The sequence below is a fragment of the Thermobia domestica genome, chromosome 9 (assembly GCF_964235325.1).
Source record: "Thermobia domestica chromosome 9, izTheDome1.hap1.1, whole genome shotgun sequence".
In the NCBI taxonomy this organism is placed as follows: Eukaryota; Metazoa; Arthropoda; class Insecta; order Zygentoma; family Lepismatidae; genus Thermobia; species Thermobia domestica.
The window spans coordinates 71,729,766-71,751,939 of record NC_137462.1 but is presented as its reverse complement, the minus strand read 5'-3'; the positions used below and the strand labels follow the sequence as shown (position 1 = coordinate 71,751,939).

At 35.6% G+C, this 22,174-nt stretch overlaps 1 protein-coding gene across 3 annotated transcripts in view; it reads right to left on the bottom strand.

The window, feature by feature from the left end:
• The window catches only part of LOC145694739 (scoloptoxin SSD14-like), a 142,392-nt gene that overhangs the window by 24,046 nt on the left and 96,172 nt on the right, over nucleotides 1–22,174 (bottom strand). For all 3 annotated transcript variants that reach the window (XM_081771324.1, XM_081771322.1, XM_081771323.1), the window contains exons 8-9: nucleotides 21,954–22,144; nucleotides 5,645–5,885 (exon numbers count right to left, since the gene is read on the bottom strand). In XM_081771324.1, the coding sequence (XP_081627450.1) occupies nucleotides 5,645–5,885; nucleotides 21,954–22,144 (432 nt within the window). The remainder of the gene's footprint in view (nucleotides 1–5,644; nucleotides 5,886–21,953; nucleotides 22,145–22,174) is intronic.

Below are 22,174 nucleotides of genomic sequence, written 5' to 3'. Positions count from 1 at the left end.
AGAAAAGAAAAGAAAAAAAAAGAAACATAAAATACAATTTTAGAGTAATCGAACATAGTAGAGGCTGTGGCTTTGAGGTGCCGCAAGGACGATAAAGTTTCACAAATATGACATTTCTTATTCCATTTAAGCCTCTTTCACTCTTCTTTTATTTACACTATATAAACATTGATTGTACTTACTTCTTATTACTGAAGATTTTTTTTTCTGGGAAGTAGGAGGAATAAGTCTATCTTCGAATACAGTAATTTTTCGTTTGAAAAAAATATTTTTCTGCTTATTTTTGGCTTTTTTTTTTAAACTTCATAAATTTAAATCGCTTCACTTTCTCACAACTCAGAAATCTGTTTAATCAATAAACAATTATAACAAGTACACTAAGATTTTATTATCTATTATATAAAAGAGAACGCACAAATCCTTTGTTAGCTCATCACGCTAATACGGCTGAACCAATTTCTTTCATTTTTGGGGGGTTATTAGGATTTGGACCCTAGATGGTTTTTATCATATCACTTTAATTTTTAATTACCAGTGTCTTGAGATAATTGACCATTCAAGTGTCCATAACGTACAAATCCTTTGTTAGTTCATCATAGGTATAAAAATAAACGTATTTATATGCAACCCGCATGACCGTGTCACTCGGCGGGTTAACATAAATGACAGGCGCTATAATGTTAACATTTACTGCAATTTGAAAGCGAAAAAGTAAAAATTATCTAAGTAACAAAGTTTATTGCGTTCCGGGGTGACCGCAGCGAAGCGGGGTGAACGCTGCTAGTTACAAATAAAAGAGCGAAAGAGGCTGAAATAGAACACGAAATTTTAAATTTATGAAACATTATCGTACTTTTAACATCCCAAAGCATGCTCCGTTTACCCTAAAATTTTATTTTTATCTTTTCCGCATCAAAAGTTTGCCTTACTACACTATTAGAAATAAAATTTAAAAATTCGAATTCTTTCGTTCCATCCTATTGTACAGTAGTTATAACAAATAGTTTACGCCACTTTCAACGGAACCTGCAAGTACAGTTATGAAGTAAGGGAACAAGTCTTACCTTGACAACTAATATTTTGCAGCATGTACTGGAAATAGAAATTATTATATATATAATTTGACCAGCTGCAAATAGAAATGCTGGAGGACGAACAGGAAGGAAGAAGAGAAATTCTACAAAGTTAGAGAAGAACGGTTACAGCAAGAAGGAGTTAGAGAAAGAAGAACGCAGGAAGAGAAGGAAAGGGAGAAAGAAGAATGAAGAGGATGGGAGTGGAAAATGGCATGGTATAGAAAGTATGGGAGAAGAAACGGAGAAACTGAAGAATTTGCTATCGATAGTAAAGTGCTCATCGAAGCAAGAAAGTTAAAACTCTTATTTTAGAAGTTTTCCCAACTAATTTTAGTGAAAAGGGCGCTAGTTGGAAACAGTGAGTTCCGTCCTATCGTCAACCCCGACTTGGGGACCACAAAATTGACTTTATTTTTATGTGTGTGTGTGCGTAGAACAATAACTCTTTGTTGGGAAAGTTGCTGAGAGACCTTTTCTATCTTAATTCCCATGAGAACGAAAAGTGGCAAGTCACCCCAGTTGCCTAAGTGACATCTAAACTAATTTTTGATTGGACAATTTTTGGTCATCGACCAATAGTGGACAAAATTCCCATTCCTACAGGGATGCCCCAACCAAAATAGTCTGCAAAACAGTCGGCTATCTCTTCGACAGAGATCTCGACATCGATGGTTTTTTGGTAATGAAAATCATGCTGTATGAAGACGCCATTTTAATACATGGCAGTCATATTGGTAAAATTAACAGAACTATTAAGCACTTCGATTCGATGAAAAGTTTATTTGATGACTAATCAACGATGAAAATTAAATTCTACAAAATTCCCATATATTTTATATATATACCAGCAGAAAAAAAGACAACCATATGTGAAGGGCCATTTTGGAAATGGCGATCATATTTCAGTTGTATCAAGAAATTCGAGCGGCTTTATATCAGGTTTTTAACCTGGATTTGCATACCTACTTGTATGCAAAAGGATTTATTTGTGTTATAAATTGTTGTATTTTAACATTCTCATATGAGAATGCCGCTCTATTAAATCTCCATATTAGGAAATGGCGGCTATACATACTTAGGTTTCAATTCGTTGGAAAGCTTATTTTATTCTTTACCAATACTACGAGAGAAACGTCAGAAAACTCTGATATAAATTAAGTCATATGCAAAAATGTGTGAAAGAAGTCTCAGGAAGGAAATCATTTTGGATTTCTAGTAAGAAATTCGGGTGGCTCTATTTCAATTTTTGACCGACATATTTGGATACCTACTTATATGCAAAAGCATTTAACTGTTTTGTTGAACACAGTATTTTGATCTTTTCTTATAAGAATGCCACTCTATTGAAACCAGGGGCGGGGAGGGAGAGATCGGGGCGATTGCCCCCCCCCCAGAAGAGATAACTTTCGTATTTTATATATAAATAAAACTCATCCCAGAGTTTGGAGCTCTTAAAAGTAGCCCTAAGTAGCAGTATTACAACTCACCGCCCCCTCAGATGTCCGTCCTGGACCCACCTCTGATTAAAACATCTGTGTTAGGAAATGGCGGCCATACTTTTAAGAATACATGCGTGGTTTTGCATTCGTTGGGAGGCTTATTTGATTCTCTACCAAGACCAAGAGGAAAAAAGTTAGAAAAATTCTTGTATAAATTGGAGTATGTGCAAAAATGTGAGAAGTAAGCCTGAAGAAAGAGGCAAGTTTGAAAATGACGACCATATTGGATTTCGAGTGAGAAATTCAGCTGGCTTTGTATCAATTTTTGAGCAGCATTTGGATACCTACTTGTATGCAAAAGGAATTATTTGTTTTATTAAACCCAGTATTTTGGTCCTGTTTTATGAGAAAGACGCTCTATTACAATAGCCATATTATAAAATGGCGGCCATCATTGTTACGTATACGTCGGAAAACTTATTTCATTCTCTATCAATACATAGAGAAAAAAAGTTTTAAAATTCTGATATAAATTAGGGTGTATGCATAAATGTGTGAAGAAAACCTTAAAAAAAGAGGCCATTTTGGAAATGACGGCCCAATGGGGTTTCCGATCTTCTATCGTTCATTTTATTGCAGGCTTTGCTAATTTTTCAGTGGGTACCATTTTTTTTTTAACTAGTTATGCATTATAATGGCTTATATTTGATTCTATATAATTTTAATTCATGTAAAAATGTATACACATTTCGTGCTAGGTCTAAGATTTCTAGAGTTTGTGTAACAGGAAGTTTAGTATTGATATTTTTGTTATTACATTATTTGCAGTATTTTATTGAATAAATTGTGCATTTACCTTCGCAATGACTAGTGATTTATATGGATAAGGAGTACTGCAATATATTATATTTATACAGGATTTATATTCACAATACATTTCTTTCCAAGTAGCAAGAAAACTTTCGGCCACTTGGCACTTGACTTTCTATTCTTGCACTTTCAACACATGCTCTCGTACAATCTGCCTTTTGTTGTACTTGCAAGGGGTGCTTTAGACACTTCGCAGAGCGTCATATCATCACTGGTCATTCATTAACTATTGACTTGGCGCCAGCGTAAAATCCTTGCGTCAAGGTTGAATGGAAAACTGAATGCAAGGTTGCCAACATGTAACTTCGTTATTGTAATCCAGCTTGCAGCATGCTTGGACGCTTTCCAATCAAACTCGATGCAAGTTTTCGACTTGCAATGCAAGCTTACAGCAAGCGGTTTGCATGTTATCTCTGTTACTCGGGTTTATACGTTACTATTGTAAGTTATCTTCAAACCGCTCGTCGCTCTGGGTTCCTGTTAGTAGTACAGTACAAGGTTTAAATGCAGTGATGATTAGTATTATGTATTAGAAGTAGGGTTGCCAGATTTGTAAAAATAAAAAAGGAGGACACTGATTTTTAAAAAAAAAATGCTTTTACCGAAACTTAAGTTGGCTTCCAGATTATATGAAACAGCACATTTAAAAAACAAGAAAAAATATAGAAATTAATACATTATTAAACTAATACAAAAACTACAAAATGATTACTCACTTGCACGCAGCAATACTAATGGTACTTTAAGTCATGGTATTTAATAAAGTCATGGTACTAACAATTTATTTATCCTATTTCCATTCTTGTAATATTTTAAACATCTTGAAAACCTATTTCATTGATTAATCTCCTGAATCATCCATGCAGTCGTTCTTTCAGAAAAAATGTTCCGGGTGGGCACACTTGGTATTCCGGGGGGCACTGCAGGTACTATTCTATTTATTATTACATTATGGACATATTATTTTGGGTTCCTCCGGTGGGCAGTGCCCCCCAAAAACATGTCTGGAAGAAACACTGCATCCGTTTCGTTAATTAATTGGGCTGTTTCATTAATTAGTCTTCAGACTCGAAAAGGAAGACAAAAGCGCGTCCGGCATGGGTACAAAGCCGGACATCAATTTTTGTCCAAAAGCCGGACGTCTGGCAACCTTAATTAGAAGGTGTATTCATTTCATTCTTCTGTATAAGATCTATGCGCTTAAATGAGGGGGACAGGTTTTTTTTTAAAGGGGAAAATCATAACATTCTTATTTCGGAGGAAAGCCACGAAATTCATGTTCGGGCAATCACTACTGCGGGGAATAATCACGGAGTCACTAAAACATCCTTGTAGTTTAGCTTGAATATTATACTTTCTTTTTTCTTTTCAATTTTTTTATTTGCTGAATTATATCCTGATATAAACAGAAATGAGAGCAATATGAGAGGATTCCTTCCCAATATTTTGACCCACTTGGAACACTGTATGCCATATACTATTAAACATAACCTAATAATTAATTATTGCATTATTTTTAAGCTACCAATTTAACTTCAATTATTAATTTTGATTCGTTAAATTTTTCATTATTTTTTCCAACTATGCTTAGTTCCAGGGATACTAGTGTTTTTGTCCGGTGTGCTAATAATATACATCTACATGTATGATATATTTGTACGTATAAAAGTATAATACTATAGGTACTCATGTATTCATTTATTTTCTTTACATGAGAAGTTTTTTCGTTCAAAATGTTTTACCGAGCGAAGTAGCTCAAGTGGTAGAGCGTTGGCTTCGCATTCGGGAGGTCGCGGGTTCGAATCCCGCTGCCGACCATCCTGACTGAGGTTTTCCAGGGTTTCCCCTCAGTCCTACCAGGCAAATGCTGGGATGGTACCTATTTAACAGGCCCTGACCGATACCTTCCCAAATCCTTTCCATTATTATTGTTGTTGGATATCCAGTGTAAAATGGCCTCTGAGCTGTATCTGGTGATTGTTAAATAAATAAAAATAAATAAATATACGAATTTTTGTGACAGTCGCCAGTTAATATTTTTCAGATCTTATCAGAATCTATGTATCTTCAATGGATTAATATGCCTAAGTAAAATGAACATTTGATTTGGTAAAATGAAAAGCAAGTGAATCTACAAGAATGCATGTATTGCTATTATACTTTATATAAAACTTAATTACCAGTACTCTAAAATAATTGAGTTTGCAACGTTCGTATTTACAACCATATAGGCTAGTTTGAATTACTTTTTATACTTACAAGTGCAGTGGAAGTAGTTATCTTGGTTCCTCCTGCTGCCCCAACAACTAAACGGACATCACCTTGTTCATCGACAATGATGGCAGGACACATCGAGGACATGGGCCTCTTCCCAGGAACGATGAAATTTGCAGGTGATGGAGGAACTCCGAAGTAATTAGTAATGTTTGGAGCAGAGAAGTCGTCCATTTCGTCATTGAGGATTATTCCTGTGCTCGGAGATCGGATCATGGCTCCTAAACTACAAGAAAAGTAGTACACAGAAGGATAAGAAACTAGTCTGAAGAGGAAAAGCCGTATATATATATATATATATATATATATATATATATATATATATATACAGGGTTTTCATAAAGTCTGGACGGATTTAATTCGCTTATAATTTACATAAAAATGCTCACATTGAAATCAAATAAAGTGCAAACGGTAGCGGAAGGATTAAATTTTTACCTGTAATCTGCACCAGCTCAGTTCATTCACCGCCACACCTCCAATTGTGCGCCATTTACGTCCACACATTCGCGTAGGCGGCGCTGGAATCCACTCTCAGCGTTCCGCCGTGTTTGATCCGAAATGCCAGCCACAGACGCCCTGATTTTGTCCTTTAAGTTCTCCAAACCACTTGGCTTCTTTGCATAAACTTCCGTTTTCACATTACCCCAAAGCCAGAAGTAGCAGATGGTAAGGTCGGGTGATCTTGGCGGCCAAGCGGTCGGGCCACCGCGGCCAATCCATCGGTTAGGGAATTTCTCGTCAAGGAATTGTCTCACCTTGATTGCATAGTGAGGGGGTGCCCCGTCCTGTTGGAACACGATGTCGTTCTGGATTCCACGTGCCTCCAGTTCCGGAATGAGGTATTTCTGCAACATATCCAGGTACGAATCTCCATTCACGGTCTCCTCTTCAAAAAAGAACGGTCCAATCAGATGATCATAGGACACAGCGCACCAAACGTTCACTTTAGGGCTCTCTCTCTCATGTGTTTCAAATTCCTTTGGGTTTTCCGTGCCCCAAACGCGACAGTTGTGTCGGTTAACCTTCCCGGAGACATGGAAGGTTGCCTCATCTGAGAGCATGATGGCTGAAAGGAGAACGTCGCCATGTTCCAACTGCTTGAGCACGGCGTCACAGAAGTTGAACCGGATGTCCAAATCTTCATCATGCAGATCCTAAACTATCTTGATTTTGTAACCTTTGGCCTTGATCGTCTTCTTGGCTATTTTAAACACGGTTGTCTGTGGAATTCCGAGTTCCATGGACCGTCTAGGAATCGACTTCTGTGGGCTGTTGATGATGCTTTCCCTTACCCTGCTCACTGTTGCAGGCGATGTTGGCGGCCTCCCACTTCGAGGACGGTCCAGGACGCTTCCTGTCTCCAAGAACTTAGCATGCCACTTTCGGATTGCACTCTCAGTCGGTGCCGGCTTTTTGAACTCGTTGGTGAACTTTCGACACACCAGAATTGGTGATTTTAGCTCTGCGTACCACAGAACACATTGCACTTTCTCTTTCACCGACGCCATCTTTGATACGGTAAAGAAAATAGTCTTCTCAGAGGAGTTTTTCATTTATTTATTTCTTTAAAAGACACACACACACCAATACAGCTTACAACTTACTTTTAACAGTCAACATTGAAACAACAATGAAAACAACAATGGATGGAATTTGGTAAGAAACTGACCCTTGCCCTTCCTCTCCCTCTCAACGTGTTCAGAGTTGCCGCTTATCTAACAGTGTTGCCAACTAAAAATTTAATCCTTCCGCTACCGTTTGCACTTTCTTTGATTTCATTATGAGCATTTTTATGAAAATTATAAGCAAATTAAATCCGTCCAGACTTTATGAAAACCCTGTATATATATATATATATATATATACAAAAATTATCATTTGTATATGACAAGAAATAGAGCAACTAGATATTGGTAGAGTTACAAAGCAAATTAAAATTACTGGTGGAGAGAGACCTAATATGAATACAAATATATTTTATTGTTCACGGTGATAAAAATTATTAAAGTACAAAGGATGTTCAAAAAGTTTTGCACAGTGGTCTCTCTATTATTATTATTATTATTATTATTATTATTATTATTATTATTATTTGTTGCAGGGGAGAATGAAATTTTTTTTGAACATACTGGAAACATTTAGCTATACACTGAGCCTACTCAATATAGCCTCCATCAGCTGTGACGCATCTGGTCCAACGTTCTTTCCATGATGCACTTTGGTAAAATTCTGGGGCTTGACTTTTACACCATCGCTTGACACAGGAATAAGGTCTTTCTCACTATCAAACGTTTTACCGCGCAGGTGGACCTTCAGACGTGTTTTATTCTCAGGTTCGGACGAAAACAACCATGTTTCATCCTGGGTAATGACTAATGACGCCGTCAAAACACTGTTTAAACTCTTCAGTAAAGGTCTTCATGAGACTCTCGCACACATCCTTCCTCATCTTTTTCATTTCTTTTGTCAATAATCTAGGCACTCAACGTGCACAGATTTTTCTGTACCCTAGTGACTGTACCACTGATACCACACTACCCAATGACAAACCAGTCATTTCAGCAAGCTGTCGTGTCGTCACACATGTCATTTTGGATGATTTGATTAATGGTCTCCTTATTCACATCACTCACTACCGTCGATGGTCTACCGCATCGTGGATTGTCCAGTAGAGAGAAATAACCTTCTTTAAATCTCTGCAACCACCGCTGGATATTGCTGCGACCCAATGAGTCCTCCCCATAAACAAGGAGCAACTTCCTGTGAATCGATGTTGCAGAGTCATCGCCGATCTTTAAGTGGAACTCCATCGCCGACCGTTGTCGCAACCTGACATTTATCTCACGGTCCATTATGGCTTACTTGTAAATAAAAGAAAATACTATTATACCGGGTGCGTCATTTATAATGTCAAACCTTGATGACGGAGAAACCAAGAGAGAGACAGAAGTGAAACTTTGCACGAAGTAACTATAAAAAGGGGCACATTAGTAGACGTATTATTTGACATCACCGGATGAACAGTGTTGCCAACCCAATATAAAGTTTTGATTTTTTAAATGGAACGACCTAAATTGTATTTCATAATTGAATTCAGCACTAAAAAGGAAGACGAAAAATATGCCACCCGCAGGTAAGTGTTGCAGACTTCTCGAGAAATAACGTTAAATGTGTCAGATTTAAACGCCTTTTGCACACACACAGGGAGTGAGGTACACACTAGTTTTGCACAATAATTAAAATATTGGCCAGAACGGTTTAAATTGACACCAAGTTTAGATGGGTCCGTTAAACAGTGTTGACATAACAGAAGTCGAGTTTGGATATGGTGCAATAACTCGAAAAAGGCCATAAATACATTACGAAAAAGGCCATAAATACAAATTTATAGGTCAATTTGGTATGTCATAAGAAGCATTCTCACGTTTATTTGAAGTCGATAAGTCACGTACTTACTGAGATATTTGGAATTTTGTAAAAGCTGAGAATTTTGCGCTGTAGAAGTTGGTAACGCTGTCTCAAATTCCCACTTTTTCCCCTCAACGTTGTGGAATTCGTAAAGAAGTGGTTGAAACAAAAAAAATTCTTCTGCTTCTTATGACATACCAAATTGTCCTATAAATTTAAACCGTAATGTACTTATGGCCTTTTTCGAGTTATTGCACCATATCCAAACTCCACTTTTGTCTTTTCTGTTATGTCAATACTGTTTAACGGACCCATCTAAACTTGGTGTCAATTTAAACCGTTCTGGCCAATATTTTAATTATTGTGCAAAACTAGTGTGTACCTCACTCCCTGTGTGTGTAAAAGGGGTTTAAATGTGACACATATTTAACGTTATTTCTCGAGAAGTTTGCAACACTTACCTGCGGGTGGCATATTTTTCGTCTTCCTTTTTAGTGTTGAATTCAATTATGAAATACAATTTAGATCGTTCTATTTAAAAAATCAAAACTTTATATTGGGTTGGCAACACTGTTCATCCGGTGATGTCAAATAATACGTCTACTAATGTGCCCCTTTGTATAGTTGCTTCGTGTAAAGTTTCGCTTCTCTCTCTCTTTTGGTTTCTCCGTCATCAAGGTTTGACATTATAAATGACGCACCCGGTATACCAACTTATAGCTACATGTTTCAAGTATGTTCCACTCTCCTCCTGCAACAAATAAAAAAAAAAAAAAAAAAAAAAAAATTAGAGATCACTGTGCAAAACTTTTTGAACACCCTTTGTATAATAATCATAATATCCAAGAAATCATTTTGTTGAGAATAACTTCTGAAGAATATACGTTAATTTTTCTAATTTATAAATCAAAATTTCATTATTAATTACAGTCAATCTGTTTAAAAATATAATTTGATGGTATATTTTAATGTTTCCTGAAAGTAAATTTCAGTTTTCATGTTAAAGGTGATTGTTTGAATCTCTAAAATCAATATTAACTTTAATTTCTTATGTTTCTCAGTTTCTTCTGCGAAATTTAAGAATGAAATCTATAGCTTTTCCAATCTGCTGCGTGAATTAAATACGCATGCAAAAGGAAACCTCGGTTTCAGGAGCGTCATTTCAGATTTTGCTTAAGAGGAGGGCAAGACCCCTTGATATAAGTAAAATTTCGCGTTTTTTACTGGTTTACTACTATTTTATTGATAAAATTTACATAAATCTCAAACTCAGGGGAGGGGCAATTGCCCCTCCTTGCCCTCCTAAATGACGCCCCTGCTCGGTTTGCTTAATGAGACTACCATATACAAAAATTGTTCACTTTTATTATTGACTTTTTTCTAGTTGAAAATATATAACAAGGAATTTAACAACAATTTCTTTAAAAAAAAAACACAAATGCAGAATTAAATAAAAACGAGATGCAAACTTAACATCACGGATGGGCAAACAGTTTAAATCAAACAGGTCAAAGTTCTTGTATTCGTTCAGCCTCTGCATTAACGTGATTAATTGGTGCTGAATTTCAATACGTTTTCGGTAACAAGTAGCCTAACATAAAAAACCAATAAGTTTTAAAACATACGTTACTCAAACAACTTTTATTAATTTCAAATTTTCATAAAACATGTCTCAACTTGACACAAATCGTGGTTAGACGAATGCACGACATACTGCACTTTCATTACTTTCAATTAAATTTAGGATAGGAAGAATTATCATTAATGAAAAGGGAAAAATAATACGTTTAAATTTTGTGAGCTTGGCCTGAAGAAGTTAACTCCTTTTCAAGATAAAAAATTCTTCCTTCTTTTACCTGCACAATATAATAAAAACAATTTAACTTTCACATGTTTAATAACGATTTAAAAAAATAATAACAAAGGACGTTGTCTATTGCTTGTAAAGCTCAATGACAATAAACTATACTATTCTATTCTATTCTATTCTATTCTATAAATCAAACTGAGGAGCTACTCCCGCTTCCGGACCTTCACATGCCCGATGCCAGATGGCAGACGAGGCAGTCGCATGACAAGCAAACGCTAGTAACGACTCACTCTAGCGTTAAAACCATAAATCAATTAATCTTAGCTAAAGCAGTAGCTGTTACAAACATGAATCCAGTTTTCTCCTTTTTCAGAAATCTTTTACACCGGCCATACACTGACGTATTTTTCAGTCGTAGCCATAAAATTTCATGCGCTAGTCTTGTTAGCAGCTGTCAATACGTTAGTGTATGGGACCTGGCGTACGTTTACGTACCGAATTTTTATACGCTGGAAAAGTCTGGGTGCTTTTAACTTCGAGCGTAAATACGGCGCGTAAAAACGGCTCAGATGAAAGGGTTTTCGAGCAGCAGGTGGTCTCTTTCCCTTTCCACGGCCTTCTCCCTGGTCTGGTCTTATTGTTTTCAGAAGAAAAAACCTGTTCTTGTGTTGTCCTCGCGAATCGTTGCTGAGGTTTGCTGGCAGACTCACCAGAAATCATCATTCCAATCTAGTTTCAGTCCTTCCATACAATATACGATTTCGGCTAAACTAATATTTCCTATTGCACAAAACGAGACCTTATTTCCTAATTAAAATTCATAATTAATTTTGAGTGCACAGAGAAAACGGTATTTAAGTCCAATACTTCCTAATCTGAATTCGCAAATTATGAGAGCTCCTCCGTGGTTATATAGTCAGCATAAGCTTCTCCGGTGCAGGACATCCTGTTCGATTCTCGGCAGAAGCTCACGCAGTTTGGATCTCACTTCTCATATAGCCTCACTGTCTAAGAGGTCGCTCAAGTCAAACCCAATCGAATCGAACATGATGTCTTTCGAATACGAATTTAACATTAAATTTAATATTTGACAATTAGTCCCAAGATACTTCAACAAGATACTATCTCGATATCTGCCTGATAAAACAGCAAAAAATTGCGTTTGACTATCGAAATTCGCTGAATTTTTTTTGCTATTTCGACCACCTGCTGATTGTTATTTTAAGTACCTTCTCTATTTTACAAGAACTTGTAACAAAATAGGTTCAGAGTCATTATTTTTTTTTCATGTGATCTTAACATTACTCGTGAAAAAGAAAATGTGATAAACCACAATACATAGGCTAGTGTTTCTTTCTTTGTGAATTATTTCAAACCTCAGATTGTACATATATTTAAATTTAATAGACCTAATAATCCTATTTCGCCATTAGTGCTCACATACTAAGTCTAAATAGCACAATCATTGTACCGCTCGTTTTAGTGTGCTTGCTTTTCAGCCTTAAAAGTTCAAGTTCAATCCAGGGTACCAGCTATGTTGAATATTTTTCAACATTTTATTATATCTCGTCATGATGGGGACTGTGCCAACACTTATTTGAAAAGCTTATGTAGACTCAAAACAGAACATACTTAACGCCAAAATTGAAATGACACCCATTTGCAGGAAATAGGATTACACTCATAATAGTTCATGTTAACTCGTAGTATGCCATTAAAGCATTTCTCAACCTTTGTGGTGTGGTTACTATCAATTCTCCCCAGATGAACGTTAACTTAAGGTCTATTATCACAAAATATTAAATAACAATGAATATCTGACACTTAAATAATTTCTTTCACGAACAACTCAATCATTTTACTGAGCTCCTCTGTGACTAAACGGTTAGCATACGTGTCTTTGGCGTGGGAGAGCCGGGTTTGCTTCCCGATGGGAGTTCATGTGGTTCGGATTCCACGTTAATCAGTAGGTCTCGTCTCATATAGCCTCGCTGGTGAAAGGGACGTTAAACTCAAAATCAACTCAACTTAATCGTTTTACTATCTTTATAAGTAGCATGTCCATCCTGTCAGGAGAATTTATATAATAATTGACTTAATAGTGTATTATTTTAGTGTCATTTTTACTACTAGAGCTTCGAAATTAATTGGTTTTCAGTTTCGTATAACATACAAATCTGTTTACATTTTTCTTTTTACTTTCTGCTTAATTACTTATAACTACGCTTTCTTACAGTGAAATACGCCTTATGTAATGAATATAAGAACTATGAATATTAAAAACACAATACGACGGGCTCTTTACACTGAAAGAAATGAAAATTTAAAATAAAACAAATCTGTTTATTTTCTGAACCAGTAAATGGAAACTCTTCCGACTTAGATTGCTTCAAATCATTGGTTCATAAGTTGTGAAACAAATGTAATAATAATAATAATAATAATAATAATAATAATAATAATAATAATAATAATAATAATAATAATAATAATAATAATAATAATAATAAATTTAAACGAACGAATGGATTTGGTTCAAAGTGTCTTTAATGAGTTAACAGTTTAAACTTCTTTTGAAAAAAAAAATCTAAAGTAAGATTGGGTAGCTCTCAGTTAATTTTAATAAGCAGTTGGATGTTTGTACCCACATGTAGTAAAATTTAAACAAACCAGTCGTTCAGAATAGTTTAACTTTGTTTGAAAATAACCTAATCTGAGTTGAATTGGAGAATAGAGAGTTGTGAATAGCTACTGTTTCAACGGAATTTGACTACTATAAGTTCGAAATTAAATAAATTAAGGTCTATATTATGGTAAAGCTTCGTGATAATATGCCAAATATCATAGCTACGCCAAATTCATGAAACAGCTACAGTCATTTGTAAAAACCCCACATTTTATTATTTGCAGTTTTTTATGTTCCCATATAACATACAAGTGCAAACATATTTCTTTTAGACAAATTTAATATTTAGTATACTAAATAACTATAATAATTTTAATAAAGCGTTAAATTTATCTTACTTTCCGTAATCAATTGTAGTTGCGCAAAAACACAGATCTATTCGCTTGTAATGGAAAGTACCAGTGACGGCAATTGGGTATGAACACTAGAAAGGGGGACAAAATACTACTAATAGTAAGAGGGCATGTAATTAGGCTATAGTGTAAAGCCAAAAAAGTGGGGGCAGCAATTACCTCACGCCCCTAATCGCCGATGGACAGCAAACTTGTTAATAATATTCCCAATTTAAGTGAATTTTAAGAAATTGTTGAGGAATAATTTTAGTAGTATTTAATTAGATCTATACGGTTTTGTTTAAATTACTTCACTTCAGATCTACAATTAGTTTCATTATATTTTCATTAACTGTTAATCATCAAACGATGCGTTCAAACGTAGAATATTCACTAATAGTCATTACATTGGCCAACAACTTAAATTAATTTGTTTACAATTAAATAAATGACCTTTTTTTTAAAAAAAACACCAAATTTGTTATATTTAATTTGAACATGTGGTTTGGTCCAGTCATTAGAATCAATCATTTTTTTTTAATTTAAAAGTTGGTTTCATCGATTAAAAGTGTCTGCTTACCGTGTCACAAGGTTTTGATGTAACATCTAAGCGGGGAAAGTCTGTAGCATATGGATAACGTATGTTCCGTGCAGATTTCTGTAGTAAACATAATGATTCTGTATATTTGTACAATATACCGCTGTCCAAATAACGGACTTTTCTCAGTGTATTAATTAATAAGAATTTGCGTCCGGTGAAGGGGAATATTAAAAGTTCGAAAAATTCTCTCTCTCTCTCTCTCTCTCTCTCTCTCTCTCTCTCTCTCTCTCTCTCTATATATATATATATATATATATATATATATATATATATATATATATATATATACATATATATACAACAATGAGGAATATCACAGTCAAATCGATAAAAGTTAGTAAACAATACAAATGTTTAGAAGGTGGATGAAAAACAGAGCCTTTGGTAGAGATTTCGGCGCCAGGGGCGAAGTAGAATTCGGCGTCCCTACACACACCTTATCAAGCTTTTTTTTTTTTTTTTTTTTTTTTACAAATAAAAGAAACAGCTGTTGTCGTTATGCTACGTTGAATCTTTAATATGCTGCTTGCACAGACTATTGCAACAGCCAAAAGTGATCATTCCCTATTCTTTTACAAATAAAAGCTGTTTTCAAGAGGCTTATTTTGGACTTTTTGTTAAACTTACAAAACTCCCTTTGCTGTACACAAATCCACTTTGAGAACAATTATGAAAATTTACAACTATTTACGTTTCATACTATTTATAAGAAATGAAATTTTAATACGTGAGAAATTATGTGATTTAAAAAAATGTTCGAAATGGGTAACAGCATCAATTTCCAGTAATAATTGTAAACTTTTGTAATTTTATGATATTCTGTATGTGAGCACATAAAGAAGATTTTCATTTTGATTGTTTTACGGTAAAAAATATTTTGTGAAATGTAACGGGACCTTCTTTGGGAATTTCTTAATATTGATCGATGGAGGTAAATAATATGTTTAATGTTTGTACTTGAAATCCAAAATGTAGTTTGGCTACTACATACACTACGTGATCAAAAGTATCCGGACACCCCCAAATCATACGTTTTTCATATTAGGTACATTGTGCTGCCACCTACTGCCAGGTACTCATTATCAGCGACCTCAGTAGTCATTAGACATCGTGAGAAAGCAGAATGTGGCGCTACCCGGAACTCACGGACTTCGAACGTGGTCAGGTGATTGGGTGTCACTTGTGTCAGAAGTCTGTACGCGAGATTTCCACACTCCTAAACATCCCTAGGTCCACTGTGTCTGATGTGATAGTGGAGTAGAAACGTGAAGGGACACGTACAGCACAAAAGCGTACAGGCCGACCTCGTCTGTTGACCGACAGAGACCGTCGACTGTTGAAGAGAGTCGTAAAGTGTAATAGGCAAACATCTATCCAGACAATCACACAGGAATTCCAAACTGCATCAGGATCCACTCCAAATACTATGACAGTTAGGCGTGAGGTGAGAAAAATCTTGGATTTCATGATCGAGTGGCTGCTCATAAGCCACACATCATGCAGGTAAATACCTCGCTTGGTGTAAGGAGAGTGCACATTGGACGATTGAACAGTGGAGAAACGTTGTGTGGAGTGACGAATCACGATACACAACGTGGCGATCCGATGGCAGGGTGTGGGTATGGCGAATGTCCGGTAAACGTCATCTGTCAGCATGTGTAGTACCAACAGTAAAATTCGGAGGTGGTGATGTTATTGTGTGGTCGTGTTTTTCTTGGAGTGGGCTTGCACTCCTTGTTGTTTTGCGTGGCACTCTCACAGCGCAGGCCTACATTGATGTTTTAAGCACCTTCTTGCTTCCCACTGTTGAAGAGCTATTCGGGGATGGCTATTGCATCTTTCAACACGATCGAGCACCTGTTCATACTGCATGGCCTGTGGCGGAGTGGTTACACGACCACAACATTCCTGTGATGGACTGGCCTGCACAGAGTCCTGACTAGAATCCTATAGAACACCTTTCGGATGTTTTGGAACGCCGACTTCGTGCCAGGCCTCACCGACCTACATCGATACCTCTCTTCAGTTCAGCACTCCGTGAAGAATGGGCTGCAATTACCCTAGAAACCTTCCAGCACCTGAGTGAAAGTATGCGTGGAGAGTGGAAGCTGTCATCAAGGCTAAAGGTGGGCCAACACCATATTGAATTCCAGCAGTACCGATGGAGGGCGCTACGAACATGTAAGTCATTTTCATCCGGGTATCCGGATAATGACTGAAAATTTTGAATTTAAGGTTACTTTTATTAATAAACATATTAAAATACATGGATACACACACACACACACATGTATATATATATATATATATATATATATATATATATATATATATATATAATGTGTGTCTGTATTTTGTAGGTATGTAGATAAATAAAAGAATATCATACAACTAGATACGTAAGCACAAAAAAGAATCCTGGCGATACAAGTAGTTAATGCAGAAATGATCCCAATAAATTCCTTTAAATTGGAAGCATTTCATATGTCAATCAAATAATAATAATAATAATAATAATAGAACACTGGTAGCGATCACTTTGAAAAAGACGAAATTCGTGGGGTAAAGTTCTGACCCATTAAGCCCCTATTCTACAACTCAGTGGCGGCGGTTTTAAGTTAAAAGTGGGGGGGCAAGACATGATCTGAACAATTGTATATCAGTGTTAGATTTCCTGGTTGTTCCTAACACCGATGAAAGGTTGTATAACTAATAGGATACTATCCTTTTTCACTTAAAATACCGTATATCGTATTTCTATTTTATTAAGTAAATTCATAAGAGCAATACAGGTAGGTACTAGCCCTTTATACTCTAAAACAACGAAAGTATAAGAAGAAATTTGAGTTCTTGCTCATGAGCATCTTAAAATTCTATCTGGAAAGTTGTGTGATCAAATTATTTAATAAATGTAAAGAACAAATAAATAGAAGGGATAATATTAATCATAGTAATGAATAATGACGCTTGTTTTGCAGAAGTTATATTGAAACTGGGAATTAATGAACAACCTATACTTTTAATTCCACACATGCCATTAAATGAATGTTTTTACTCTTAGAAAATGAAATACAGTAAGTACTGCAAGCATATGCTATGACATTTAAAGAGATATGCAGTTGCAATATTAATTGCTTTTAATTGCAATTAAAACGCAATTCCTGTAACTTTCTTAACTCCACGGGAAGACAAATAACCAATACTTAGTCACGCAGCGGCAAATATCATATGGCACCATTTCTTTCTATGAAACAGTAATACATACAAAACCATTTCCAGGCTGTCCACATTCTGGAAAATAAGTGAAAGTCAGATAAGTAAAAATGTATCAGGTAAAGTCACGGAAATGGCAGATTGGTCAAGGAAAGTCAGTGAAAAATCGATTTAGGTCTATTATTCAATTACTGAATTTATGAAATAGGGTTATTTCTTTACTGTTACTGGATGTAAAATGTGGTGTTCTTAATGATGATATTGAGGGAGTCAGTGTTCTCTGATATAGTTGTTAAAACTAATTTTCTGCGAGAAACACATCTAACTGCATCCTGGCATATTTGCTCAAAAGGGTAGACGCTGTTCTAGAAGAATTGCATGGTGCCAAGAGGATATTTGGACAAGTGACTGAGAACGCGAAGAAATAGTATCTCCAGCTCATAGTGAAAGCTCAGACTGAAGAATTTAAGGAACAATCGAATGAATTCATAGCCAATGACAGAGATGGTATTGACTTGATGAGTTTTTACTTAGTCTTAGGAAATGGGAAGAACTTCGTTGACTTATGGTCAGTTATAAAATTGTGTTTTATCTTCTTTCACGGAAACGCATTTTTTGAAAGTGTTTTCACAATAAATAAAATTCTCATTGTTGAGAACTTACAAGAAGAATCTCTTGTGGCTCAACGGATCATATATGATTCTGTGATGAGAATAAGTGGATCATCAATAAATTCAGTGAGAAGTTCAATGAGACAATATCAGGTGTATTTGCAAAAGAAAAGAGAAATAAATGCTGGAGACGAGAAAAGGAGAGAGAAACAGACGATTCAGCAACAACTAAAGGAGCTGGAGGAAGAAGAGAAGAAAATTAAACTGCAGAGACAACAAGAAGGATATTCAGATCAATGAGAAGAAAACTATGCGAGATAGGATAAAAACAAATTTATAAATGGATTGCATATAACAGCTGCACCAGCAAAACTATGTTACATGTTTTTTTTTTTTTAATAATCAGTAAAATCATGTATGAACTGTTTATTACTATAGGCAATATTATAATGCTGTGTAATTGGTATTATAATGTGTATTTTTTTAATATCTTAAGTAATCTGTATACTGCGCACTTTCGTTTGTAACTTTACATTTTGTGTAATATATAGGCTTAATCAATATCGCCCTAATGCACATATTTGTAAATTTACATTCCTTTGGAAAAAAAATTGAAAGAAAGAAACAGAAGCGGAAGAGAACAAGGTCAACTATGGGGAATCTGGAGGATGGGGTTTCTTTCTTTTTCTATATTTTTAAGTTATACAGTGGGGTCAGGGAAATCTGGAACTTTCATCATGGAAAGTAAGGGAAAAGTCAGAGATTTCTCCAAATTGTGTGGACACCCTGTTTACATTTCCAATGAAACTATAAATTAGGGCGTCACGTCAAAAAAAGTGGGGGGCAACTGCCCGCTCTTGCCCCCCCTAATCGCCGCACATGCTACAACTGTTTGAAATTCAAGAACGTTTACCTTCATTTTTAATATTCCAGCGCAAACACCAACTTGTGTGTCTCTTCACTCCTTTCATTTTTGATACCTTTATTCTCACCGTCGTGATTAAAACGATTGGGTAGAAAAACGTGATTAACTAACCAAACTCATCATCATCAAAATGCGTAATTCGTACGTATTCAAGACGGTGACCGTTTCTGATTTTGAAAACGCTCTTGTTTACACTGTAAGTCGTTACTTGGCAGCATGTATGTCACATCGTCATTAAGAAATAATAGCTTTAAAAAAAAGTAATAAGTAAAAACTTGTTCTGACTTATTGAAACGTTTGGATTGCTGGCGTAGCGAGCAAGAAAATTTTTAACAAATCTATTTTCATTTCCAATACTTTCCTTTTTTCTTGCTCCTTCGGCACCCTCTTGCTATCAGCGTCCGCGGCAACCGCCCCGCTGGCCCCCCAACTTAGTTACGACTCTGATGAGAACTATTCTAAATATAAAGCAATCTATTCTACAGTTGCTAAACGGATAAGAGATAGCACAAGCACTTATATATTTAAAAATTAGTTGTATTTAAGGTAAAGTATTTTTATCTTAAAAGGATATTTTAGCTTCCAAGCAACTTATTATTATGAGCAAATGTACTATCCAATATAATGTAGCATGGTGCATTAATATCGTCACTGTTAGAACAAATGCTATGCTTCAAAGATCGTGAAAGAAAACAGGAGAGTGAATTAGTTGCCACCTTTCATATTAGTAAAGTATAACAATACAATTGATATTGTTTTCATTTGGTTATGTTGTACCTCAGATCAAGTGTTAATTCGTTTTCTAAATATTAAATTTTAATTATTCTAGACATTCTTTGGAACTTTTAAATAGCTTGTCAAGTCACACTTTGAAATTAAAACTTGGTTTGTTTGTACTTGGAGACGGTTGACTTTCCTTCTTTTACTTGACCCTTTCATTAAGGACTAGATTCTACAAGACCAGCAGATGTGCTGAGCATATATTACCCAAAAGCAGTGCGCAAATTAGGTTGTGTATATTTGAAGGGGAATAAAATAGTTCCTAACAGGATATAGTTGATTGCTTTGTGAGCGATCAATGTTTCAATTTGTTGCTTTTGGAAGGGATTAAAACAAAATACAAGGAAGTGGCACAAGCTGGATGGTAGGCCCTGGTTCCATGAGATGTTACGCCAAGAGAGTAGATTGATTTATTTGTTCGAGAAGTCTAACAAATTTAGTGAGAAAATTTATTAAATTGAATACTGCTTTCGCAAAATCATGCATTTAGCTTTTGTTTTTCTTTCTTCCTTTTTTCTTTTTTTAACCTGATTTTACTTTCTTAAAACATTCTATGGGAATTTCACATTCCGATACTACGAAAAAGAAACAAAAAGTACTCCTACATTTGAATATCACTTCCTATCCAAATCTATTCTGTTGTTCTTTCTTTTTATTCGTTTCCTTAATAGCATAATGTTTGTAGGACCTGCACTTAGAAGATATATGCGGTCTCTTCAAACAACTTGAGCAAACTGGAAAACGACCGCGTGCTCAAACAACAGACAAGAGGAAGAGCGAAAAATGACCGCTTCTTTTTCTTCTTCTTTTACGCGCCTATTTTTACGCTAGGTGTATGGGCCAACTTACGGACCGAAATTTACGACATCATTTTACGGACCGAAAATGCGCGCTGAAAATACGCTAGTGTATGTTGGCCTTTAGACATAAAAGAGAATCTCGGCACAAATCAAATAAATAAATAAATATAAATAATAAAAAAGTAATACAAGTTTTGAGCACATCCGACTTCGAGTCGAATTATAGGAGGTCGCTTATACAGTGCAAGATTCTAATAGTTTATATATATATAATTTCAGAGAGTTTCTATATTTTTTTCTGTAATAATTACGTATTTTCGAAATTTCCTCGCTATTTCTACAATATTTTATCCGGTACTGGAAGTTGCTTTTTACAAGAACTGCCACTGTAATCACTTCGGAATATAAACATTGCAAAATTAAAAACTATTTGTATCACTATTATTTTTTATGATTTTTCTGGGGTTACCTTAGTCCTTAATATTGCTTTATACATTAATGGTCGTGTACACCAATGACTTCAAATGAGCGTCCATGTAAACGAGTTGAAGATTAAAGTTTAACTTGAACATAGTTCAAGGAATTTTGTTGCACCATTAAAAATATAAGTTCGATACATTTGCGTAGACTAAGCAACACGAACCAAAGTAAACTCCAACAATCGACCGTGTAACGTTAAACCTAGTTTCTCATTTGATCGAGATTTAACGTTGAACGCACTAGGTGCGCAGAACATTGGGAATGTGGGTGCCAGATCTAAAGTACCACCATATGGAATGTCGTCCTTCCTCCTTTTCCCCTAAGAAAAGATATAATTGCATCCGACGCTGCGTCGGCGACGCACGGCACACATGTAGACGGGAAATAATTTACACGTAATCTCTTCTCAGTTTGTAATAATTCTACATAAAGTTTGTCTAATGGGGGTGCCAAGGCACCCATGGCACCCATGTTGCGCACGCCTGTGGTTGAACGTTGTTCAACACTTGAACTTCGTTGGTACACACGACTGTAAAGTACTTTTACAGAAAAATTGCGGAAACGTTCGTCCTTGTTAGTGGGATACGTTCTCTAATCAGAGATCTAATAATACAAATAATGAAATGAATAGAACTGAGTAATTACATTAAATTAACAGTGCTTGTTACTGAGACAGCGTCACCATTTGGAGCGAGGACTGAGATGTGTGCAGTTCCATGGTCTTCTGGTTGCATGTACACTGCTCCGTAGTGTTCTGGGTCATTCCACGTCACACTATCTTTGATTTGTTTCTGAATTCCATTGATGTATTCCTCGGACGTCAAGTTTTTCAATATCTGAAAGAATTATACAGTATAAGTTATTTT